The 26,812-nt window shown below is 43.5% G+C and overlaps 1 protein-coding gene across 1 annotated transcript; it reads right to left on the bottom strand.

Moving 5' to 3' along the window:
* Positions 1-21,415: 21,415 nt before the first annotated feature.
* LOC148034615 (pentatricopeptide repeat-containing protein DOT4, chloroplastic-like) lies at positions 21,416-26,571 on the bottom strand. The gene has a single exon (XM_087679546.1). The coding sequence runs from the start codon at positions 26,315-26,317 to the stop codon at positions 23,030-23,032; it is 3,288 nt and encodes a 1,095-aa protein (XP_087535672.1). The 5' UTR covers positions 26,318-26,571; the 3' UTR covers positions 21,416-23,029.
* Between the last annotated feature and the right edge of the window lie 241 nt (positions 26,572-26,812).

Here is a 26,812-nt window from a genome sequence, read left to right as displayed (position 1 = left end):
CCCCAAAATCTAGATACCCTAGGGGAAGATCTCACTGCATGAATTTCAAAGGTCGATTGCTATGAGATTAATCATCACTTAAAAGTTGCATGAGTGTTTGAAGTCATAATTGCTTGAAGACATTAATCTAGTTTGTGATTTTCTAGATTAGATCCTGATTGAAGTAAGTATTGGAACATATATAAATTGAGGAGCCCTATACCTCCCCCAAGGATAGGTGTTGAATCCCCATACCAAAAGCGGATGTTTTTACTATCACGAAAGCATGGACTGACTCCGATGGTGAGAGGTCTCCCAGTAGGAATCACATTAAGTAGGAGGTGGTTAAGGTGCCAGGGGGCCTCTAGCTAGTAAATCCTTTACACGCCTAGAAACTACTTGGTCCCCTATATGGCCCAAGTTCTACTTGGGACACCTAAAAATGCTAGCTATAGGTGGATTTGATCTTGGTGACGTGTAGATGCGCCAGATGAGACAGCATCTGAAATTATAATTTTTCTCCTGTATGGTTGGGAGAATACATATTATGGAACATAATCAATGAATTTTTTAAATTCTGATTATATGTCCATGAGTAAATTACGCAAACGAACAAATGTGAATAAAAGGATTCTTTTTAATTAATGAAAATATTTTTATATGTTTCACGTAATGTGGTAGGTAATTAGATAACTAAGAACTTCCATAGAGGGAGTTGAGTGGATGGATTCCCGATGAATCTAGTCCTATGGTAGGGTGGTCTCAGTTAGCCGAGAGGTTTCTCCCAAAACAAACACTAGGAAGAAACTCTAGGAAGGGACGACTCGTTGACTTACCTAGGGTTTGGTTTTAGAACCCAAACTGTAAATTATCTTAGGGGAAAGGCACGGTGACTGTGCTAGACCACTGTGAAGGGTTTCATAAATCCTTGGTCTACTACTGGAAAAAAGTGTTGTACTCCATGAACCAAGGGTAATGGTAGTCGCTCCTTTCGGACAAGAAGCCTCTCAAAGAACACCTCCGGATGTGAGTTAGTTGTTGATAGGTGACTATTAGATCAATTAGGAACCTTCAAGTCGATCCTCCATGGGTAATAGTAGGATGCTTCCCCTACAGGCTAGACCTAGGGTTAACTAGCCAGACAAAATCCGATCATTCTGGTTAGAGTACGGATGGCAATGATTGGAAAGTAAACTCTGGGAAACTACAAAAATATTACTCATCATGTAATAAAGGCAAGTATGTTACAAATGGTATTAGAGCTAAAAGAAATTAAAAAAACTTGATAATTGTAACCTGAGATATGAGTTATTTTTCCCTTCCCTTGCTAATATGTGTTTTTATCCTACCCATAGAGATGAAGATTGGAAACGATTCCTAGTCTTCCGAGCAATGTTTACATCGACGATGCATTCTACAGATTATGGATGGAGAATGCAAGTAATGCAGATTCTGGATTGTATCTACGATCTTTCTCTACGATACTGAGAAAGACGTTGGATGATAACTTGTGGATATTGTTATATCGACACAAACCGTCTTGCCTTCTTTCAGACAATTTGAAGATGATAAGAAGGTTAAAAAACCTCAAATTCGTAAAGGTTTATTTATTCCATGAAGCCAAAGTGAATTCAACTTTATTCACTAGAGGTCGCTCTAAACACCGCAACTACATGAAAGATGGACTTCCTGATCTTTCTTTAAAATACCAATTTTTAGATATCCATTCTTCAAAGCCTGATTATTACCCAATGGATGTATCCAAATGCCATGCTTAGATTGTATTAAGGAAAATTTCTCTCCCAAATAACAAGCCATCCCAAAATAAACCATGTATTTTTCCCCTACACCAAAAGAAATTAATTTTGTCTATCCATTGAATATGAAATTGGTTACCATTCTAGCAATTAAGAATTACGAGTCAATAGATATACTTGAAATCCATGGTTAGATTTCTTAAGTTAATTTGAAAAACTCTATCATGATGTAACCTTCTTGAAAATTTAATATAAAGTGTTTTTATCATTCTGAAATTATTTCTCTTTTTGAAAAGATACGAGTAAATTGCATGATAACATTTATAGACCTGACTAGAGAAAATCTTACGATACCACGGAAAGTTGTTCCTACCCTTAATGTTGCTGAGATCCAAGAAAAGTGGGTTGAGTCCATGGAAGATTATTTTATTGCTGTTGGAATTACCCCAGCTAATCAAGCAATGATCGGCAAGTTAAAGCTAACAAGAGAAGTCTGAATTTGGTGGAAACAATGGCGTAAAGACCAAGGAATCTCCAAAGCGTCTGTTAGTTGGGACATATTAAAGGATGCGGTACGAGGCCGGTATCTCTCGCCAACATACCGCACGCAAAAGATGAATGAATTCTTTGGTCTAAAGCAACTTGGAATGACACTAGAAGCCTATTACTTGAAGTTTGTAACACTTCTCAAGTATGCAACGTCTATGGATATTGTGCGGCAAGTATCCAAGTTTTGCCACGGATTGGATGATCCCCTGAGCACACGGCTTGAAGCAATGCATCCATCCAACCTCCAAGATGCATTGATTAGAGCAAGACCGATTGTACAGAAACTCCAGTCCAAACCAAGAAACAATAAGCCTTGGAATAATAAGTTCCAAAATAGAAATATAACTAGGGGATATACAGAAAGAGCCCAATGTCAATTCCAATCTGCTAATAGCAAGAAGGCTAAGACGTCGACGGTGGAGGATGTCGGCAGTGGAGAACTTTACTAGTGGTAATAAGGATATTTTCACGTACTATTATTGTAACAAACCTGGCCACATCCAAAGGCAATGCCCAAAACTTTGATAGAATGAACACCACAGCAAGTTCCGTAATGATCAGAGCCGGGAGCCACAACTAGAGGAAGAGTTGCCGGCATAACCCTCAAGGAAGTAGAAGATGATGAAGATTCCACCTTGGAAACCGACATGGAGAGAGTGAGAATTCATGCCTCTCTCAACAAGAAGGGACTAAATCGACAGTTCTTAGTGATTCAAACACCATCAACCTATAACGATAAACCCTTTAAAATTTTAATTGATTGTGGAAGCACACATCCATTCATATCAGCAAGGTGTGCTAGAAAACTAGGCATAGACACAATGCATGCACCAGGCTGATAGTTGAGTTAGCTAATGGAAAAGAAGTTTCCTCAACACAACAAACAAGTAAGGTGGAGTTTAATCTGGGTAGCAATCAAACCAACATGCAATTCAAAGTGATAAACCTGGGAGCCTATGAATGCCTGTTAGAAATGGACTGATTAATTCCCAACGATGCTCATATTCATTGTGAAAAGGGCCAAGTCACATTCTTGAATCGTGTAGGAAAACAAATGACTACACAAGGAGAAGCATGGAAACCAAAGATTCAATTAGCGAAAGTTTCTCGAATCGCTAAAGGTTTAAGAAAAGGGTCAGCTATATACCTAATCAAATTAAATAAGACTAAATAGGACAAAGAAGCCAAAGATGAACCGTCGTGGCTTAGGGAATATGTTGACGTTGTCAAGCATTTTTTTGAAAACTGAAAACCCCTAGTCTAACTGTAGTTAGGTTTGATTTTTGTTAGCTTAGTTGTTTGTGTGACTATTTGTTTTGACATTTCATAATTGGATTTCTTGTGTTTGTTTAGCTTAGGATTTGTTTCTGTCATTTTGTTTGGTTTGTTGAGTGTGAAACTTAATAGCCTTAGTCAAGCTTGTTATTTTTTGGACAGGTTGGAGCTAGAGTTTGTCAATAGCTATGTAATATTTCCACGCAATTGAAAGTTAGTTGGTTAGTTCAAAAGTTAGTTAGTCAATTAATAAGTTAGTAAGATTACTAACTAAAGACAAACTAAAGTAAAAACTAACTAACGTTAATAAGTAATAATTTTTATTTAATTAAAAATATATGTAAAAATTTGAGAGTCATAATCTGACATTTTTCTCGGATTGACAAGGACCATAGTCACCCTTTACGGAAGTTATAACGTGAACGAGAGTTATGAGCCATATTAATCACTAGTATTAATGTGTATAGTATGGATGGTCCAAAAACATTAGATTTTTGGAAAAAAAACTGGCATATTTGACATATTATGCTAAATGATGTGGAGATTTCTAAAACTAGATGTTTTTTTTTTTAAGCAAATGATATTTTAGTTAGTTTTGGAGATTTTATAAAAAGAAAAAAAAGAGAGATTTGTGAAATTGCGTGCACCGCGATCGCAATTTACAGGTAGTAAACAACACTTCAAACATGGAGAGAAAGAAGGAGTGATCTGAAAGATTTCTAAATATATGTCTTGGAGTTTTACCCCCCCTTTCAGAGCCAATGGAACCATCATATTTATGATTTAAGCATCAGATCACTATTTTTTCCAAGATCCCCTCCACAAAGAGCTCTTTTTCTCAGCCACAGCCCCTCTTCTCTAATTCACTATAAATATGAGGCATGGGGAGGCACAAGAAAGCACAAGGAGACTCCGAGAGGCTGCGAGAGAGAGGTAGAAGAATACCCCTCCAAGAGATTGCGAGAAGGATATTGAGAGAGAGAGAGAGAGAGAGCGAGAGAGAGAGAGAGAGAGAGAGAGAGAGAGAGAGAGAGAGAAAGGGGGGGAGAGAGAGAGAGAGAGAGAAAGAGAGAGAGAGAGAGAGAGAGGAGTTACCCCGAAAGGCTGCAAGGGAGAGAGTTAGCTCAATTTTCTCTATCTCGATCTTTGACTTAGCCATCTTCTCTTACACTCTTCCATCTCAAGATCCATTCCTTCCTTATCTCTCAAATCTACTTGTGGTGGACAATGGCCTCCAAGCGAAGAATGTTGCGTGTGGATGACAATCCTACAACCAGCAACGAAGCTTTGGGCAAAGGCAACACTATCAATCCAACTGCAGTACCGATCGTAAGTAATGTATTTTCAAATTGATAGATGCTTGCTTTGATTCTCGTATGAGATACATTAGGTCCCATACTATGATGCATGAGTGTAGGTCATCGGAAAGGATAAATTTCATCTCACATATTTGAAAGCTTGCAAAGTGCATATATCAAGGGAAGTTAATTGCACCTAGTTGCATATGACTTATTCGTTGATAGAGAAATTACAAGGAAGAATCGGTTAGGGGTTATGAATGGCATAATTGTTTTTAAAAATGACATTAAAAATTGTGCATACAAGTGTTAAGCAAATTTTACATAGAATCACTCTTTGATCCCAAGGGGGAGAGAGGATATGCGATGGAAATGTTATCGCATCTATTCTTGCATTATTTAGGAAGAATACAATTGGTTTTATTGGTTAATCAAACAATATCCTAAATGCTTTTACATTCAACTTGTTGTTGATTTGTTGTTTGGATGATTATTCCAAGTGCTTGTGTTTGATAGTAAATGCATGGCAGGGGTCTGTAATGACAAGTTGCCATGGGAATAAAGGAATGTTTTCTTGGAAGATGATGTTATGGTTAATTGCCTTGATTTGAACCTTAATTGGATTAATTAAGGGAAGGACATTTTGCACACGTGGATCACCTCCATGATCGCACCGCGAATTAACCCAAAGAGGGCACTACTCGATTCATGGGCCAAAGGTCAAGCTGTGAAAAGACCAACCACGGGAATGATGTTTAACTCCTAGACAGCTTGTGGGTCAAGTGGAGCTCTGGACACCCCTTGCTAGGCCTAGAATGGAGTTCAAGACCTCTGTGGCCCCCAACGTCTGGGCATGTTGGGAGATCCTATTCTAGATAAATGATAGAATTGTGGTGCCATGTGATTTGGACTAGTTACTTCTATTGGACAGAAGGGACGCATAATTTCTCTTATATGGGCAGGAGACAAAGATTAATGTGAAGATAAATTAAGGAATTTTCTTGAACTTCTTTGTCAATGGATTGCTTGCTTTGTATTCGTGTCTGTGCTATAAATTATGCGAACGAACCATGTTCCCTAAAAGGCTTAATTAAGGAAGTTGATTTTAAATGTCACACATAAATGTTATAGGACCTAATTAGATAACTAAAGAATGCCTATTGAGGGAAGCGGGTAGGCGGAACCCCTGATAGGTCTGTTCTACGGCAAGGTGGTCCCAAATAATTGGGAGGCTTCTCACAAGGTTTTACATATGACTGACCCTTAGAAATTGTTAGGATAGAACCCTGATTCATGCCATTTTAGGGGATTGGAATGGGACTATGCCCTACAGGCAGAGAGGTTGAGCGGTGCATCCCTCTCGTTTCCCATTCTCTTTGAACCTAGTGTGATATGATTCAGCCTCGGCTTAGGTATCTCTACGTAAAGTAAGATGTCCAGGACCTGAGGCTAGAATGGTGTTAAGGGACCTTGGCCACTAGAAGCCCAATTTTCATGTCAATCCTAGTGGGTTCGACCATGAACGTTCTGTTGTGAGGCGGAGTCGAGAAACCCTAGGCGACAAACCGCGCAACATTCCATGGGAGTGCCAGGCCGCAATGCTTAGATTTATTTCTCAAGGGACCGCTAAAATGTACTTGGACAACTAATAGCTGGGCACGTTATAAGCTACCGAACATTGTGGAACAAGTTTGATTTCTTGTTGAGACTCTTGCACATCACGGGGATGATGGATTCACGAGCACTTCTTGTTGCATTTGTTTGATGCACTGCACTCGGGGGTCGTCTCCTGAATTGTTCAAATACTTCCATGCCATGGGTTGGGATTATGCACATTTTGCACCATTGTGAAGCACTAGCACGACATGAGGCGTGCTGCAGCTATATGCAGTAAATCTTAGTTGCATGTGCACTTGAGAGAGCACATGTCATTGAGCACGCACATTTCTTGTACGCATGATATTTGGGATGTTCATCACAAAGTTAGGAACCTATGGATGATTATGTAAGGTGGTTGGGTGAGTCAGAGGATCGTGAAGGACACTGCCAATTGTGAGATGGGTTATTCTTATTTGGTCAATATCTTGAGGACCATCATTTCCATTGATGACTGTGAGATTATGGGTGGGTAGAGTGGAGATTGATATTTCTTTTGTTGAGCATTGAGAGAAAAGGTTAAGGATTAATTTTAATCAATGAACTTTGTTTGTATAATGCATAATGCACAAGAACATGTAGATAGGCTAGGCACAATATTTTCAAGTGCATCCATATTTTTTCGTGTGAGTATCACTTGAGTGTTTTCATAGCATGAATTCCAATTTGCATATCTTCTCAAATCGTGAATGATTGGGCATGAAGTTCTATTTCATAGCATATTTTTTCTAGGGCACATACATGAAAAAATAGGAATATGAGAAGAGGAATATGGGTTCTCAAGGTTACATGCTTAGTTGAAGATTGTGGTAAAATCAAAAGTATGATATGATTCAAGAAGGGGGGGTCTTGGAGGAAGACTCAGCAAATGTTACAAGCGTATCCATCAGTGTATAAATTGTGATGTTTACTTTCATTGTAGGCTATTTTTGAAACGAAAGAAGATTATCGTTCTATATGAAGCTGGTGCAACATTACTGCTCGGAACTAGAATCTCAAAATGTATCTACAAACTTAAGGGAACATGACATGGATTATGAATGAAAGACCACATGAAGTGGATTATTTTGACATGGCCTTTATACATGGGCACATTGCGCTTTATTCAAATATCAAGCCAAGTGTTTTCTGGAAGGGTATCAATGAGACTAAAGGTTAGAATCATGGGACTCAATTATGTGCTTGGCCAGAAGAAGGATCTTTATGTAAAGAGTGTGCAATGTTATTTGGATGGGTAGGCGGCAAGAGTCTGTGGAGGATGTCCCTTGTGGAAACATTGTTGCTATGGCTGGTCTTGATTAGTTCGCCACTAAGAATGCCACAATGACTAATGAAAAGGAGGATGAAGCTAAAAGTTGAAAATTGCCTATCAGTGATGATAAGAATTTCAGGCGGGCAATAATGGTGGTTGTGGTTGTTAACCGGTAGTTATTTTGATTGTAGCATCAATGTTTTGAAGAGAAAAGCATAAATACGATGGCTTTCAAAATAAAGAATAACGATGGCGGCCTGATTGGCCAATGAAAGGCAACATATTTCTGGGTTGTGGAGAATCCAACAAAGGAGCAAGCGATGGCATTTCTTCTAAACACAAAGATGATATAATGTTGCTGACGATGGATATAAAGGATGACTTTGGCAAAAGGTGACATGCAGCATGTTCCTGGAAAACAGGGTGGCAGCTTTTGATGATTTTTTGAAATGGCTTTTTGGATCGTGAGTTTTTGAAAGAAACAACTCAAACAGCACTTAGATTAGGGATACATAAGACCCAATAACTCACCCTGGGGAGCTCCGGTGTTATTTCAAAAAAAGAAGGATGGGACTCTCCGTCTCTACATTGATTGATTTATTGAGGGATAAATAAGGTAACGATCAAGAATAAGTATCCAATTCCAAGGATTGACGAACTACTTGATTGACTACAAGGAGCGAAGATTTTCTCCAAGATTGATCTTAGATCAAGGTATTACCAGATCAGAATCAAGCAAGAAGATATACCAAAAACCACTTTTAGCATAAGGTACGATCATTATGAGTTTATCGTAATGTCATTTGGATTAACAAACGCCCCTGCTGCCTTCAATAGATTAATGCAAGATATATTCAGACCTTATCTTGATGATTTCGTCCTTGTATTCTTTGACGACATCTTAACATATTCCAAGGATGAAGGAAGTCACGAGTCACAACTGCGGACAGTTCTTGAGACAATGTGGACTCACAAGCTATATGCTAAGAAGAAGAAGTGTGTGTTCTTCAAGAAGTAAATCGAGTATTTAGGATTTATAGTTTCAGCAAAGGGAATTTCAATAGATCTGGCTAAGATCAAGGATGTATAAGATTGACCGCCTCCAACCACTATAACTAAAGTTCGTAGCTTTTTGGGTTTAGCAAGATGGTATTGGGTCTTTATCAACAATTATGCCTTGATTACTACAGCCCTCACTGACCTACTCAAGAAGCAAGTTGCCATTAAATGGACCCAAGTTGAATTGTCTAGCTTTGACAGGCTAAAGCTAAGCTTAGTCACAACTCCGATTCTCAAACTACTTGATCTTAGCAAAGAATTTGAAGTGGTGACCGATGCGAGTTCTCTTGCTTTGGGATGCGTACTCATGCAGAAAGGATATCCAGTAGCATATTCCTCTAGAAAATTGAAGACTCACAAGAGAAATTATGCTACTTATGACCTGGAATTATTGGTAATTATCCACGCTCTTAAGTTATGGAGACATTATCTACTCGGGAAGAAATTCTCACTAGTAACAAACTATAAAAGTCTTAAATGGATCTTCACTCAACCAAATCTAAATATGAGGCAACATCAGAGGATCAAAGTCTTGCAAGGGTATGATTTTGAGATCAAATATAGACTGGGCAAAGAGAATGTAATTGCAGATGCTTTAAGCCGCACTTTAATTCCTCAATGCACTTATCTTAGAAGAACCTATGTTGAAGGAAATTCAGAATAAAGAACAAAGTTCTAAGCTTAAGATGAAGTATCTTAACTTCTCTGCTGACGAAGGACTTGTCTACTTTAGGACAAGATTATGTATTCCTTCAAGTCAAGAACTTAAGAAGAAGATACTATGGGAAGCTCATGATTCCCCATTTTCAGGACATCCTGGCTATGCCAAAACTCTCAATGCAGTTAGGAAAAGCTATCATTGGGAGAAGCTCAAAAGTGACGTACTTAAATATGTAACCGAATGCTTGAGTTACCAACGAATAAAAGCCTAACGAGTTAAGTTGCCATGAAAGCTACAACCACTTGATATTCCTCAAATGAAATGGGAATTCATTAGTATGGATTTTGTAGTTGGATTACCCTCAGATCAAGGAGGATACAACTCGATCATGGTAGTTGTGGACATGTTGACTAAGGTTACCCACCTTATTCTGGTCAAAAGTAGCTACAAAGCCTTAGATATTACCAGGTTAATTGTCAATTTCATGGACTGCCAAAGAGAATTATCAGCGAGAATGTGATTCTCTATTCGCTTTGCATTTTTGAAAGGGATTATTTGAAGCTCTCGGGACATAGCTTTGTTTTAGTACAGCTTATCACCCTCAAACTGATGGACAAACAGAGCGTGTAAATTAGGTCATTGAAGGCATACTTAGGGCATATTGTTACAAAGAACCCAGACAGTGGATAAATATCTACCTTTGGTGGAAGTTTCTTACAATGCATCCTATAATCAGAGCATTCAGACGATCCCATTTCAAGCTCTATATGGGCAAGAATGCCTAACTCCGCTAAACTTCTTCAACCCTACCTTGAAGGTTGAAGCTTCTAAGAAGATGCTTGAAGGGATGGACGAACAAGTCAAAACCATCAAGCAAGATATACAAGCTACCAAGGATCGACAGAAAGCCTATGTTGACCCAGGGAGAAAAGAGCGAATCTTCCAAGAAGGGGACAAGGTTTTTATTAATATATGCCTAAAAAGGAGTTCTTTATCCTTGGAAATTTTCAAGAAGCTAAGCCCAAGATACTGTGGACCTTACAAAGTCATAAAGGCTCTTGGATCTTATTCTTATAAGCTGCAACTTCCTAAAACCCTAAAAGTTCATGATGTATTCGATGTAAGTCTCTTGAAACCGTATGTACCTAATCCTGATCATATTCTTGATTATCAACAAGTTATAATGCCGAGCCAAGGTTTACTTAAACTTCAACCTGATAGAATCTTGGATGTAAAAGAAAAAAACCTTAGGAATAGGACCCTCAGAGAATATCTCATCTAGTGGAAGGATTATCCTGAAGAGGATACCACTTGGGTCGATGAGGTAACCCTTATGAAAGAATATCCCTAATTTCTCTCAAGATGAGAACATCTCAATTTCTCTAAGGAGGAAAGAATGTAATGTCCCCATTACTTAGTTTATTTTAATGTACGTATACATTTCAAATTTTAAAAAAACTACCTCTAATTATGAAATTGACTCTCATTATGAAGATAATTATTATTATTAATGAGATATTATATGTTAGTTCATGGAAGAAAGACTTGGGATACCCTCCTAAGACTAACTTATTAAAACTATGTTTGTAGTATAGAACAACAAAAAGAAGTAGCCTAGTGGATAGTCACTTGGCGGTTAAGTGCACTTGGGTGATGACACTGCCGGGATGGGTGTCCTCCCAAGAAGATTTTTCTACAAGCTAGTGGGAGCTTCTCGCGCGCAGCCAACGGTGCCAACGAAGCCTTCGTAGCTCGTTGCCAAGTATGCCAAGGTCTATGCCTTGGTTGTCACCTTGGAGTGACAACTGCCCGACGATGCGCCATGCAGTGCTCACCCATAAATTTGTAAATTTTTATCTTCACGCTACAAAAATGGAGCTCCCTCTCTAATGTCATCAATGATGTCATCAGAAGCGCTAAAAGAAAGTGTTCTCTCTTTGTCGATGATGTCATTGAAAAATGTTGAAAAGCAAGCGTCCTCTCTTTTATCCCCCTCCCTCGTGCAAAACTATAAATTGAGGGCTTGGGGATGACCAAGAAGGGAAACAAGGGCAATCTTGGTGAGGAGGAGACACTGATAGAGAAGGAGGAAACTCTATTCCGCAATACGAAGTGACATCATTCCATTCAACCCAAGGAAGGGGATACGATGAAGATCTCTCATCCTCTTCTACTCTAATCCAAGAGGAAAAGACACTGAAGAACTTTATCCTATTCTATCAATCCGGTTAGAAGTCATATCTCTACTCTCGTCCCTATTCTGTCGACTAGAGAGAGAGAAGTATTGCTCTCCACGAGGCAAGAAGAACCATCGGAAAGGCCTACATCGTTGAATCCTGCAATAACCATCATCATCAACAAGAGTTTTACACCATTGCCAACCGATATTACTGTCATGTTCTTCTTTTTCTATGAATCATTTTTCTGTTATGGCCCCAAAGAAAAAGAATTCAAAAGCAAAAATCGTGAATGACCCTACTAACATGGAAGCAACAATTGGAGTTGCGAGCATGGGAGTCACTAATGGAGTCATGGACACGGATAGCAACCCTTTACCGATTTCGATACCACATGTTTTTTTTTCTAAAAATTTCTATCCGAAATCAATAGAAATAAGATAAGTCTTTTAAGAAATACTACGATCTTAGAGTATTCACTTGGTAAATTATTAGAACATCTTATAAGCTAGAAACTATTAGGAAAACTATGAAATTCTAGAACTCGAGAAATCATGAGGAATTTTTCAAGACGGATTTATTAAGAACGAACCCCGAAGAAATTAGTCAAGGATATAGTTTAATCTAGAAGCTTTGATAGAAGATTTTAAGATTGAAAATATCTCTAAATTGAAGAAACGGACTTAAGGCCAAGAAACTTGGTTACAAGAATGTCATTATAAACCTTAAACTGAGAGGTTAGAGACTCCAAAATCTAGATACCCTAGGGGAAGAGCTCACTACGTGAATTTCAAATGTCAATTGCTACGAGATTAACATCACTTGAAAGTTGCATGAGTGTTTGAAGTCATAATTGCTTGAAGATATCAATCTTGTTTGTGATTTTCTAGATTAGATCCTGATTGAATTAAGCATTGGAATATATATAAATTGAGGAGCCCTGTACCTCCCCCAAGGATAGGTGTTGAATCCCCATACCAAGAGGGGATGTTTTTACCACCGCAGAAGCATGGACTAGACTCCAATGGCGAGAGGTCTCCTAGCAAGAATCGTATTAAGTAGGAGGTGGTTAAGGTGCCAGGGGGGCTATGGCTAGTAAATCCTTTACACACCTAGGAACTACTTGGTCCCCTGTATGGCCCAAGTTCTACTTGGGACACCTAAAAATGCTAGCTATATGTGGATTTGATCTTGGTGACGTGCAGATGCGCCAGATGAGGCAACACGTGAAATTATAATTTTTCTCCTGTCTGGGAAGGAGAACATACATTATGGAACATAATCAATGAATTTGTTTTATTCTGATGGTATGTCCGTGAGTAAATTATGCAAATGAATAACTATGCATAAAACTTTTAATTAATGAAGCTATTTTAGAGATTTTACGAGCTTCGTCCAATACGCCACTACCCATGCCCTCGCCATCGCAACTGTCGATGAACCCTCTCCCTCACAAACTAGCGTCATGCCCCCCCCAAGTCCCTCTCGCCTGACATCACCCCTATCATGCTGCTCCCCCTCCCTCTTGTCACCTCGCTCTCCCCCATCCCCCACGCCACCAGGCTGGGCATGCACCCCCTCATCCTCGCCTATACACTTCCTTCCCTCCTCTACATTGTCTCCTATGCCCCCACCCCCCCCCCCCCCCCGCCATCGCCTGCAGCCTATTTGCAGGGTGACCCCGCCCGCCTGCATCCATCCGCGCTGCCCCTTCCCTCCACGCCTTGGGTTTTTTCTCACCCCATCGCCCTAAGCAGATGTTCCAACCCCTCCACACCATGCACACATTGGCCTTCACCCTATGGCTCCAAGCCCCCCAACCGTGCAACTCCAGCTTGACACAATCACCCATGGGGCCTGGTGCCTCTACCGCCGGTAAAATAGAACCCCCCATCCTCGCCATCACACCTCCCTTCCCTCCCGTTGTTCCCTCCACTTGGAGCAGCAACACCCCCTCCTCTGGTAGTACATCAATGTGTTTGGTAGGTTCTCATAAGGAACACACAATGGAAACCTCTGGTCAGATGCTGGTGCATTCTACGAGTGCCCCCAATCAAACACCTTGCGTGTAGTCCTCTCTAAGGAACAGCTCTTAGCAATTCGTGTCACAGAGCTTGAGCTAAAAGAAACATCAATCTTTGGTTAGGTCGTAGGACACTCCCCGTCCAGGGCTCAGCTTCGGGAATGGCTTCACTTCACGCTGCGTATCGGCACGGCGCAAATAGTGGAGACGATTTTCATGGGGCAAGGGATCTTCATGGTATGACTCACCTCGACAGACACAACCCAGGAGTTAGTGGCCAGTTCACCCTACGCCTCCACGAAGGGGGTCATTTACATGGTCCCTTGGTATAGTGGTTTTATAATGGAGGCATTTGTGCTCCACAACAGTTTCCTTAGACACCCAGTAACCCTACTCTTCCCCGAACTGTGGCGATAGAGTATCATCAGCTTGTGGAAGACTTGGGCGGCTCTTCGACACTATCCTTCTCACCTCTTTTGCTGATGTAGTGACAGCCGCAGGAGTCCCAAAGGTACGGGTGGTAGTGAAAGAGACAAAGAACATATCACAATTTTTAGAGATTGAGGCAGGCACACACTCCTTTAGGCAGCAAGTTATTGTGATGGGGCAGCCTGGGCAGTGCCTGCATTACCATGATTTTAGGCATCTGGCAGCAGAGTGCACGTGCTTTGGAGCCAAGGCAGCGCCGCTGACAGGCCCACAGGTGGACACGGGCTGCTTCACACAAGTCCAGATATGACAAAGAGGAAGACGGTAGGGGGGCCGCAGCCACAGCCCCTCAGACCACAGCCACAAAAGTAGGGAGTAGGAGGGCGAGCGTCGCCCCCCTGGCAGAACACCACGCGGCTCCCCCTCCTCGCCCCACCCGGTAGGACCACATGCCTACACATCCACCACCCACATAAGCTTCATAGGCAACCTCACCCGAGGGCCCACATCCCCCACTTCCTCACCCCCCCTCTCCCCATGGCCCCCCTCCTCTCGACCACCCTAGTCCCAACCCTAGTCCACGGCCCCCATCATTTAGAGCTACCAGCCCTCCCCCACACTTGCCATGTGTCTCTGACCATCCTACCACCCTTGGATCCTCCTCATCTCCACCATCCCCCCCGCCAACCAATACCCTTGATCCCCACCCAGCACAGGCAACTCCCCCCCCTCCCCAAAGGAGGTGAGGACCCCCATACATCAACATCCTCCACTCATCGGTAGTCTAGCCCCCCCTCCCTTCCCACACAGCCACTAGCTCCTCCGTCCATGCCGCCCGTCACACTTTCCCAAGAGACATGTGCAATTGCTACCATAGGAGTTCTTTCGCATTGGACCATGGCCTTACCTAAAATTTACGGAGCGCGGAGAGTTCCCGCTACCCCTAGAGGTGGAAATCTTCGTGATACGCAAGTCAAGGAGCGGCAAGGCCCATCTACTAGCACCACCGGATGGACCAAACTACACCTTCTTCCTTCAGACCTCTCACACAGGAGACTAGATGATGACTCAGATAGCGGAGGAGCTTAAGAGCTAGGTGGCAGACCACATCTCCCATTGGATGGGAGAAGGTGGACTAGCACTTTTCTCCCAGCAGTGGCCAAGTTGCATGATGGACATTAATTGGTGGGCTAGGGCGGAGGTCCCTCATCTGAGCATTATCTTTCAAGCTAAGGCCGCAATGGAGAGCGCCAATGTATGTGATCAAGTGGCCCCTGGCACAGGCAGCCCGTTTCTACCAATGTATGGAGTCTCACCTCTCAGCCTGGTTGATAGATGCCATGGTGGTACCACCAAGCACATCCATCACGCCCATGGTCCGCCACCTGAGGGCTACCATGGGGGAATGGAGCTCACCATCCAAGCCAACAGTGAAGCGTATACGCATGCCTCATAGTTCCTCTTCTTCGTCAACAGCTTCTACACCAAACAGATGCTTGTTCGGTTAGTCACAGGTCTCCCCATAAGTTTACACTTGCATCCTGGAATGTGAATAGCCTCCATTATAATGGGGCATGTTGTTCTAGGAAGTTGATTGTTAGGCAGGAGCTGCAGCCTGCCCTTGCTGGGCGGATCAACATCCTACTTCTACAGGAGCACAAGCTCACTCTCGCCTAGGCCCAACAAGTAGGGAAGGTACTCTTGGGCGGCTCACACACTTACTAGGAGCACTCTATCAGTGCCCACGGTAGGAGTGGAGGCGTATGCACCTCTATTGGCCCATGTCTCACCACGTGTACGAGACCATGGGACAATAGTGGCAAGGAGGGTTCTATGGATTAGATTGGATGTTGAGGACTCATGCCTTGGAGTCCTCAATGTCTATGCTTCTATTGAGGTTAGGACACGCAACAGGTTTTGGGTGGAGATCGCGGCAAGACTCCCAGAGGTGGACTCCTAGATTGTTGGAGGAGACTTCAACAACATGGAGGCTTTAGAGGACCAGCAGAGCAAAGGCAAAACTACTAGGGCATGGCTAGGGAGGAGCAGGAGGCATGAGAGGTCTTTCTACTGGCAGTAGGAGCACACGATGCTTGGAGAGACCCTGCCTTTCACAGGAGGGAGAGGTCATTGGACCTCTCTTGGGGATACAGGCGGCTAGGTGAAGTCTTGCTAGAGCAATTGGACACATTCTATGTGGGAGAGTGGGGATGCTCTCGTGGAGGCCAAGTTGGGCAGTTGGCGCGAGCACCATGTCTGATCATTGCCCGATTGTCCTAACACTTAATCCCCAAGCATCTTCCCTAGACACACGATCCTGTCAGATCCTAACTCAATCTATAGGAGGGAGGAGGTGAAGAGATTGATTGAGTAGATATGGACCAGGGAATGGGGCAAGAGAGACCGGATCGTTGATGAAGTCACAAAGGTCCTAGCCGAGTCGAGCAATATGTGCCAGGAGGCAGCCCTACAAGCCAGTAAACAAAGCTGGGAGGAGGAGAGAACCCTCCTGCGGGACCTTGCAGCCATGTAGAGATTATTACATGAGGCACCAGGGGATCACACCCTCCATGCACAGGTGTGCGCGTGAGCAGCCATCACTGGGCCTAGAGAACAAGCACTTGGAGTTCCCATTCCGCACCTCAACAGCTTTCTGGGCCGCGGAAGGGGGACACGATGTGCAGGGAGTTTTTTTAGGTGCACCAGGCCCGCACCTTAGGAGAGCAAATACACAACCTTCGGGATTAGTATGGGAGGACTCGTTCTAGCCCAGACGAGGCGATGGGGATCCTTTTCCAGCAAGAGATAGCTTCAACTAGAGGACAATGATGTAGACAGCAAGTCTGGGATCACATCCTGTCCCTCGTCACAAAGGAGATGGGACGCTCCCTCCTAGCCCCATTCATAGAGAAGGAACTAGAGGAGGCTTTCCATACATAGGATGGGCAAAAATGCCCTGGCCTTTCTAAGGATTTCTTCACTACCTACTAGGAGGTGGTGAAGGACCCCTTACTAATGGCCTTCCAGGAGATTTTCACTTCAGGACAGATGCCAAGGAGGCTTTCGATAGGTCTCATCAGTCTTCTCCCCAAAGGGGGAGACCGATTGGAGCTTTCCTAGTGGAGACCGATCACCTTATTGTCAGTAGTCTGGAACAGATGATTGGTAGGCGACTACGCCCTATGCTTCCAAACATCATTCATGACACACAAACAGGCTTTGTCTAGGATAGGAGCATCGGAGACAATGTATTCACCTTCTTTGAGGCGATAGAGTGGACTCAGCACAGTGGGCAGGGACTGGCCGTACTACTCCTAGACTTCGAGAAAGCCTATGACAGGGTGGACTGGGATTTCCTAGATGGCACCATGGTGAGGTTGCTTCAGGCATGGATCCGTGGGGTCTCCGCACTTTATAGATCGGCTACCAGCAGGGTTCTCATAGGTGATGGGTGCGGGGAGGATTTTCGGTTGGAGAGATCGGTCCAGTAGGGTTGCCCCGTGGCCTCGTACCTGTTTTTACTCTTTCAGAGATGATGTCTCACTTTCTCAGGTCACGTGTGAGTGGGTTATGCGGCCTCAGACTTCCAGTGAGAGAGGAGACAAAGTTTTTAGACTCAAAGTATGCAAATAACACAACACTCTACATAGAGAACGATGAGTTGATGCTGGAGAGAGTGAGATTGGCTCTTGAGGTGTTCTGTATTGCAGCGGGAGAAAAAATCAACTAGCGAAAGTCGGTTGGTTTCCTTACAGACCCGGACTCTAGCACGAAGTGGGACGTTCATCTAGAATTTAGATGGGTGAGCAGAGAGGGCAGACTGTGGGACTCGACATCACTCTCGCCCAGTAGTTTCTTCCAGTCCTTGACTCTATTCGGAGAAATCTGACCTATTGGAGTACTGCTCGCCTCTCCCTAGCAGGCCGAGCCCTGGTGGTTAACCAGGTTCTCCTAGTGATAGCCTAGTACATCGCCTCGTGTTGGTGCTTCTCCTCGTCCTGTGTAGTTCAACTTCGCCGCCTAGTGGGAACTTCCTTTAGTTTGAGTCAAACGGTTCCAGGGATTCCCAAGCCAAGGTGGCATGGGCGACCACCATCCCGTATCGCTCAGAGGGAGGGTTTGGGATCATAGACCCAGAGTATTAGAGTATGGCCCTCTTGGGCAAACTAATAGTCTCGACCTCACACCAGGAGGGCAAACCTAGAAGGTGGAGATAGACTATCAGCTGGTGATCTGGAACCCCTAGGTCAGATATCGGAAAGGGGCATAGATTGGCGAGCGGCCCCACATCCAGTGGGCTGTGGTTGGGAGGCCAGCCTGGCTCATACCATCAAGACATGGCAGAAGGTGTATCGGACGGTGGACAAGGAGGTGTTGCAGTGAGTATTAGGCTACCAAAGAGAAGTGGAGTTGAGGAGAAGGAAGATAGATGCAGCAATACTAACTTGCTCCCTTGATACGAGAGCCAATAGAGCTCAGGGAGGTATGGGCTGCTAGATTCTCACCAACAGGCATCCCCCTACATGTGGCAGGTAGAGTGGGCAGCGCTTCACCTGGGACCTTCACCGTGCAAGAGGGGGGCGTCTCGCCCTTGACAGAGGGAAGCAGGATGAGGGGATAGTTGTTCTTTCATGGAGGAGGATTCGGGTGATTGGTCTCTCAAGGGAAGACACGGCGGTTGGACCCTTATGTCTTCTGGAAGGAGCTTAGGAAGTGGCGCCTCTAGATCTAGAAGGGCATGCCACTTGATGAGCTGGAATGGGATCCAAGAGAGTGGCTATGGCCGGCCACTGCGGTCGCCAAGAAGCCACCAAGGTTCTTGGAGTACACTACCAAGATTGGCACACGTAACGTTGCAGGAGGACATGGATTGGGCGTCGTCACGTAGCAGGCACTAGGTGAAGCACAACATTACGGAACCTTTCCGATGGACCTTTTGGCGCCGCCTATGGAATAGCTTGAGGCCGAGAAGGGTATCGTATTTCTTATGGCTGGTGGCACATGGAGATTTGGTGGTGGAAAGTTGGCTAGTCCAGATGTAGGAGGGAGGTTGTAAGCGCTGCACACAGCAGCCTCTGGAAACCCCAAAGCATTGCCTTTGGTCGTATGAGGCGGCGCAACTCGTGTGGAGAGGAGCATGTCATATCCTTCGCCGTATAGCACCCAGCCTTGGATGTATCTCATGGGGAGCTTTCTGCTGGCAAGCAATTAGCCAAGGTTGTCACCTTCTGTATAAGGCCGGGATGTAGGACACAATATTCATTATTGAGGCAAGGTCGTGCGCAGTGGTCAGTTTTGAGGCTCTACCCATCCACCAGCTAGAGCCCACACAGACCGCTCTGAGGTATGGGAGATCATAGGGAGTCTTATTGGATGGCATATATGGGTAGCGCAGTGTCAGAAGGCTTTTGGCGGAGAGAGACTTTCAGTACATGCGACCTTAGCAGAGCTCTAGACCTCCATCATCCACTCCCTCCGCAGCCAATGGGACCAAGTACAAGACGAGTCCAGGGCTCATCATGAGCTCCGTTGTCATTTCATGCGCACTTGGGGCGGCCAGGATCTGTTTTTCGTGATGCAGGCAAGCAACCCGAGATGGCGATACCACCCCCCCCCCCCCCCCCTCCATGGCTTCTTGCCTCCATCCCCCCTAGACCACCCTAAGAGGCTTGTACATCTGATATATCTATGACTCTACATCAGCTCTAGCTAGTCTGTTGAGCATGAGCACTTCTCTGTATTCAAGTTTTTTTTTTCTGAAGTAATATAATTAGCCACACTTTATTTGCAAAAAGAATGAAGTTCTTTTTATATATTTCACGTAATGTGGTAGGTAATTAGATAACTAAGAACTTCCATAGAGGGAACCGGGTGGATCTCGACTAATCCAGTCCTATGGCAAGGTGGTCTCAGTTAAACAAGAGGTTTCCCCTAAAACAAACGCTAGGAAGAAACTCTAGGAAGGACCGATTCACTGACTTACGTAGGGTTTGATCTCAAATTCCGAACAATAAATTATCTTAGGGGAAAGGTACGGCGGCTGTGCCAGAGCACTGCGAGGGATTTCATAAATCCTTAGTTCACTACTGGAAAAAACCGTTGTACTCCATGGACCAAAGGTAATAGCAATCACTCCTTCCGGACAAGAAGCCTCTCGAAGGACACCTTTAGATGTGAGCTAGTTGTTGATAGGTGACTGTTAGGTCAATTAGAAACCTTCAAGTCGATCCTCCGTGGATAACGGCATGACGCTTCCCCTGTGGGGTAGACCTAGGGTTAACTAGCCGGGCAAAATCCGATCATTTTGGTTAGAGTACAAATGGCGACGACTGGAAGGTAAACTCTGGGCAACTACAAAAACGTTACTCGTCACGTAATAAAGGCAGGTATATTACAGAGAGAATAAAAAATAGAGAGAAAGAGAAGGAAAAGAGAGAAGAGAGAGAGAGAAAAATAAGAGAGAATAAAACACAGAGAGAGAATAATAGAGGAAGGATAAAATTTAAGAGAGAGAGAGAGAGACAGAGACAGAGACAGAGACAGAGACAGAGAGAAAAAATTCAAAAAGAGAATGAAGAGAGAAGAAGAATAAATAAGGAAAAATAAGGAGAGAGAGAGAGAGAAAGAAAAGAGGAGAGGGGGGAGAATAAAAGGGGAGAGAGAGAGAGAGAGAAAGAACTAGGAGATAAGAAAAAATAAACTAAAATAGAAGGCACACAGAGAGAGAGAGAATTAGACATAGGGAATTGGGGGGAAGAGACCGCTTCGAGGCAGCAAAGCTGCCGCAAAGTGGCCTAGTGTTAGTCACGATTATCCACCATCAACCCCAGCCGGTTGCTCCTATGCTATTGCAAGCTTCCAAAATGCAAAGAAAGTTGACCGCATTTGGTGCGAGGCCCGTGACTCACATGCACCCAAGGGATTTCAAAACTTCATTATTTTGTCTTTGCTCAACATATCTAGAGGATTATTGCGATCCAAAAGACTTGTTGCACACTTGCAAGTGCACCACACTAAGCATGCATGCTCACCACCCGCATTAAATTGGGTGGTGGCCCTTCTCTCACATATGCCAAAAGCATCTTCAAGCTTCCTCACCACGTCCATGCTCAACATATCCAATGACAAAAGCATTCTAAGAGAGAATACATGCGGTGCTGGAAGCTTGTTAAACAATTATTGTGCTTTGGTGAGCGCACCGCACTTTGGCATACTTATGGATCAGGGCAGTGGCATGCCAAGAAATTCTTGTACCTACCTGTCAAGTTTCTAAGTTCCGATCTCAATGTCCATTCCTTGCTTTTCATGCACCATAATAGGAGGCAATGAGACCAACGCTATTCATCATGTCTAGACATCTTTGTTGCTACAAGCGTGGCACTATTCAATTGCTTTAATTTTTAAAGGATACAAAAGAGAATTGAGATGCTGTTTTAGATTTTGAACTGCGGGGATTATGGCATATGTGATTGACCAGAAATTAGTGAGTATTAGTGTATATGATTGACAAGAGGTGCCTTCATATTGATTGTGCATCAGGGATTTCCTCACATGAGGCAAGGATACAAAGATTAGTATTCTAGCAACTTTCTTTTTTCTTTTTCTTCTTAAAATGCCCCATTTCTTTTTCTTGTCAAACTGCAATCAAACCCTTTCTCTCTCTCAAGATAAATTCAAACCCCCCACTAACAATCAAAGTGGCCCTTGCCTTTGGCAGGCCCAAAAGTGTCATGTTGGGCGGGCGGCTACTAAAACTCCTAGTATTTCTAAGACTTTCCACCTGTGTATGTGTATCATCTATACATGTGAAGGGAAAAATGCTAGGGAGGAGGAATGCTAAGTGGAACATGGGGATAAATTCCTTACAATTGAAACATATTCAAAGATCCCCATTTCGGTTCAAATTTTTCCTTGGCTCATTTGTGTCCCTTCAATTTCCAAAGTTACTAAACATGGGAGTGCAGCATCTCCAATTTGAGTGTTACCTCTCTTGGAGAGGCTTTTAATAAGGGAAACTCTGCCTCACAGTGAGATGGCAAGTTAAACCACTTCCATCCACACATGGTAAACCATCAATCTGGGCATGCATCTCCAAGTGCTAGCCGAATCTATCACTATTACTGGCCAAACTCAAGGAGCTACTCTGTAATAGAAGAAGCTATCATCACCTGTCCATCACAAGGAGCAGCCATTTGCAAGTGGTGGTCCACAAGTATCATCTCCACTGACTCATATCCTGATTAAACTGAAAATACCTTCTCTACTTCCATACCTTGCTGCATGCACACACAAACACACATGTGCGCATACGCACCTGCACATATCTTCTTTTGTACATCATTGTTTATACAGTTGAAACCCTCAATGCGAGGGTTCTTCAATAACCTCTACAAGTTTAAGCAATGTTTATACATAGTATACTGCTCAGTTAGAATGAAATGAAGCACAAACTTTCAGAGAGCAAAACTCAGATGGAGGCTCTATCACCTTGGCTTGGAAAACCATTTGGCTTCTAGCACTCAAGGCCATCTATGAAGCCCTCAACATACCAAATGAGTTTATTATAAACATCCTTGCTGGTACTTTCAAACACGAAGAATACCTGGCAAAAGAAATACCCAGCTATTGAGCAACCAGCCAACCAGACATCCTCTGTAAAAAAGTTTGCGAGTGATTGGACATTCCCAAAGCAGGTGTTTAATCGTCTACTTTTCTAAGTGCAACAAGGGCACTTTGTGATGATAATCCTTCTTTCCAAAAGGCTCCTCCACTACCAGAACTCCAGCGAGACATTGTCATAAGAACATCTGGCAGCTGAAAACTGCAATTTCTGTAGAGGGAGTATCTCCACATTTACGACTGTTCTGTGTGCACATTGCTCTATACAGTTGAAACCCTCAATGTGTAGATCATACTAAAACATATCTCCACATGAGCACAAACCATCTTTGAAATGATGAACACAGCAATCATCTCGAATGATAATCTCACGCCTTTCAATCTTGGATACAGCTTTACTACTAGTGTGACAGTCATTGCACATTCTCAAGTTTTTAGTTACACGCAAAGTTTGTCCTTCGAGTGAATGCAGAAGTCCAAAAGCTATGGCCAGCTTCTCCGCATGTTTACAAAGTGCTGTCTCTTTCTCTCCGTCTGAAACAGGCCTTAAAACCAAATCCAGCCTAGGCATGTGACCTTCGTCCTTCATGCAGGAATTCAACTGCCCAAGCATTGTTGAAACATCCTCATCACTATTATCTCCTACCACAAAGCTGTGCACCTTACCATTGACCTCAATTGAAACTTCTGCTGGTACTTTCTTTGCCCCTGCATGTTTCCTGAGCTCTTCTATTCGACATGCAGCATCTTGTTGGCCAGCACCTGCACAGATGTCTGCCATCATTACATACCAAGATGCATCTTCAGAACTAACTTGAACTAGCTGTTGAAAGCATCTGAATCCTAGTTCTGATTCCCCATAAGTTTTGCAGGAGCTAAGCAAGGCTGTCCACGCCCCTTCAGACAAAGGACATAACATTTCTAATAGCTTCTCTGCCTCATACAAATGCCCTGACCTGGCAAGAATGTCCACAACACAGGTATAGTGTTCCTCTGTGGGTACAATACCATAATGTTCTTTCATCATTTTGAAGTATTCCAGTCCCTTGGATACCAAACCTGAATGACTGCATGCCATCAAAAGGCATGTGAGACTGATGGCATCTACCTTTAGATTGCACTTTTGCATGTCCTGAAAGCACTGTAGAGCTTTATTTCCTTGGTGATTCAATCCATATCCCTGTATCATCAAACTCCATGCTGCAGCATCTTGGGTTGGTAAGTCTTGAAACACTTTCTGAGCCTCAGAAAGTAGCCCACATTTGAAATACATGCCGATCAGACTATTGCCAGACGAACTATCTACATCAAAACCTCTTTGCACAAGCTCCAAGTGCAGCTGCTGGCCCTTTTCTATGGCTCCAATACTTCCACAAGCTTTAAGACTCAAAGCTACTGCCAAAGCACTAAGAGGCACACCCTGTGATTGCATTTGCTCAAAATGTTCCAGTGCTTTATGGCCAAGGCCATGTTCAACATACCCAGCAATTAATGTGGTCCACGACACAGCATCCTGACCCGACAACTTATCGAACACTTCATGGGCCTCTGATAAAGACCCACATTTAGCATACAGACCAACCAATGTATTAGCAATAGGCAAATCTCCCTCGAGGCCTTTTTTATCAATTTCACTATGTATTTCCCTGGCTTTTTCTAAAGCTCCTACATTGGCACAAGCTTTCAAAACAGAAGTAAATGTCACTGCATCAGGACAGATGCCCTCCTTTTGCATTTGCTTGAAACCTTCTATTGCCATCCAAGCAGGCCCATGCTCTGCATATCCTGCAATCAGTGCAGTCCATGACGTGACATTTTTAGTAAGCTGATTGTCCAAAACTTCCTGCGCCTCCATGAGCATTCCACCTGTGGCATACATGCAGACTAATGCATTACAAACAGGCAGATCACTGTCAAAACCGTGCTGTAAGATATCCATGTGCAGAGCTTGTCCTGGCTGTAAGTCTTCTGAGGTACTGCAAGCTTTCAGGAGGCTAGCAAATGTCTGGGCATTTGCAGAAATGCCTTCTCTTTGCATCTGCTCATAGCAATCTAGTGCATCCCGATTATCACCTTGCTCAGTAAAACCTGCAATCAAAGTAGTCCATGAAATTACATCTCGAGAGGGCAGTTTCTCAAAAACTCCCCATGCATCCGACTGTGAGTTACAGTGGATGTACATTCCAACCAAAGTGCTGCCAATCAGCTCATCACCTTCCAATCCCATCAATATGATATATGAGTGCAGTTCTTGGCCCTTTTCCAGAATATCCAAGTTGCTGCAAACCTTCAAGCAGCAAGAAACTGTGATAGCATCCATCAAAACACCCTCCATCTGCATCTCCTCAGAACACATCAATGCTCCCTGCCAAGGTCCATGTTCAGTATATCCTGAAATCAATGCATTCCACGACACAACACTTCGAACCGGCAACTTGTCAAAAACCTGTCGGGCCTCAGGAAGTAGCCCACATTGGGCATACATGGCCACTATGGTGGTACCAACTATAATGTCATTTTCAAATCCCTTACATGTAATCTCTGAGTGAATCTCTTGGCCCTTCTTCCAGTCTCCCAGCCTGCTGCAAGCTTTTATACTACAAACAAATGCAATGGCATTCATAGGGTTGCCCTGAACTTGCATTTCTGCAAAACATTGCAGAGCTTCTTGACCAAAACCATACTCACTATATCCAGCCACGAGGGCATTGTATGAAACAGCATCCTGAACCCCCAACATATCAAAAACCTTGCGTGCTTCCAAAATTGCACCGCACTTAGAGTACATCCCCACCAAACTGCTTCCAATAAAGCTCTCTTTCTCCATGCCCAGTTGTGTGACTTCCATATGCAATTCTTGGCCCTTGCTTATATCACCGATGTTGCCACAAGCTTTAAGGGCACACACAAATGTTACCTGATCTGGATAATTGCCCTCTAACTGCATCTGTTCCAAACATCCAAAAAGTTCTTGAGCGTAACCATACTCAGCATATCCTGTAATTAAAGCATTCCATGATACAACACTTCGGACGGGCAGCTTCTTGAAGGCGTCCTCTGCCTCTGAAAGTAAGTTACACTTGGCATACATACCAATCAAGGTGTTCTCGACTGAGAGATCGATGCTGAATCTTTTGTCAATCATGTCGGAGTGAATTTGCTGGCCTGTTTCTGAATCTTGAAGCCTGGCACAAGCTTTCAACAGAGCAACAAGAGTGTGACTGGTAGGATGCACAGCCTCCTCTTGCATTTTCTGGTAAAGGCAGAAAGCGTCCTGCAGCCGGTCAATTCGAGAATAACCAGCGATGAGAGAAGTCCACGAGTGTTCATTTCGGTAAGCGAGCCGATCAAAGCACTGCTGGGCATCTGATACACTGCCACAGTCGACAAACATAGGGACGACATAGTTGCCAATGGCCAGATGGGTTTCTAGGCCAGAATTGCAGATATGAAGGTGAGCCTGTTTTGCGCCCTGGAGGTCCTTTTCCTTCCTGACCATCTGCAGGTAGGAGACATAGGTATCGATGGGGGGGAGGTCGGCCCTCCCGTCAAGCACAAACACAGCATCCTCTATGCTCAGCATCTCTGTGCAGCAGAGAGGCAGCAGTTAAGCTGCTCTGCAAATGCATGTCTCGAATTGCCACTCGATAGCAATGGCGGCTCTCTCATAGCTCATCTTCCATTGAACAAACTCATCATAAATCATTGTCTGAAATTAACTGCCACACATCCATTGCCTGGTATCCACCAACGCAAATCCATTTTTAAAAACTCTAGAAACAAGGTGAAAATCCACCAAGGACTGCCACGAAAGAAAAGCCTTTTACTCCATGAATAAACTACGCTGAGTGGCAAGTGCTCCTCCTCCATATTGTCCTAGATTCCAAAGCATCTTTCATGTGTTAAGAGAGTTTGTGGGAGGTTAATATCACGAACATAATTCAAACTTGAAAATTTTTCGAAACTTGGACTAATACAATATTGAATATACAAAAATATAATATAAGCGATGTGGCACACACTAATATATAGGGAGTGGAAGATCAACATTAACAATATCAAGCCTAAACTATATCTC

The sequence above is a fragment of the Lygodium microphyllum genome, chromosome 6, assembly GCF_053477565.2.
Source record: "Lygodium microphyllum isolate KBCC chromosome 6, Lygodium_microphyllum_v1.1.10, whole genome shotgun sequence".
NCBI lineage: Eukaryota > Viridiplantae > Streptophyta > Polypodiopsida > Schizaeales > Lygodiaceae > Lygodium > Lygodium microphyllum.
Note: the sequence above shows the minus strand (reverse complement) of the source record. Positions and strands in the feature narration are given on the sequence as shown.

Excerpts from the sequence above, each read along its gene's own strand:
- LOC148034615 (XM_087679546.1), bottom strand. The coding sequence starts at position 26,317 with ATGCTGAGCATAGAGGATGCTGTGTTTGTGCTTGACGGGAGGGCCGAC.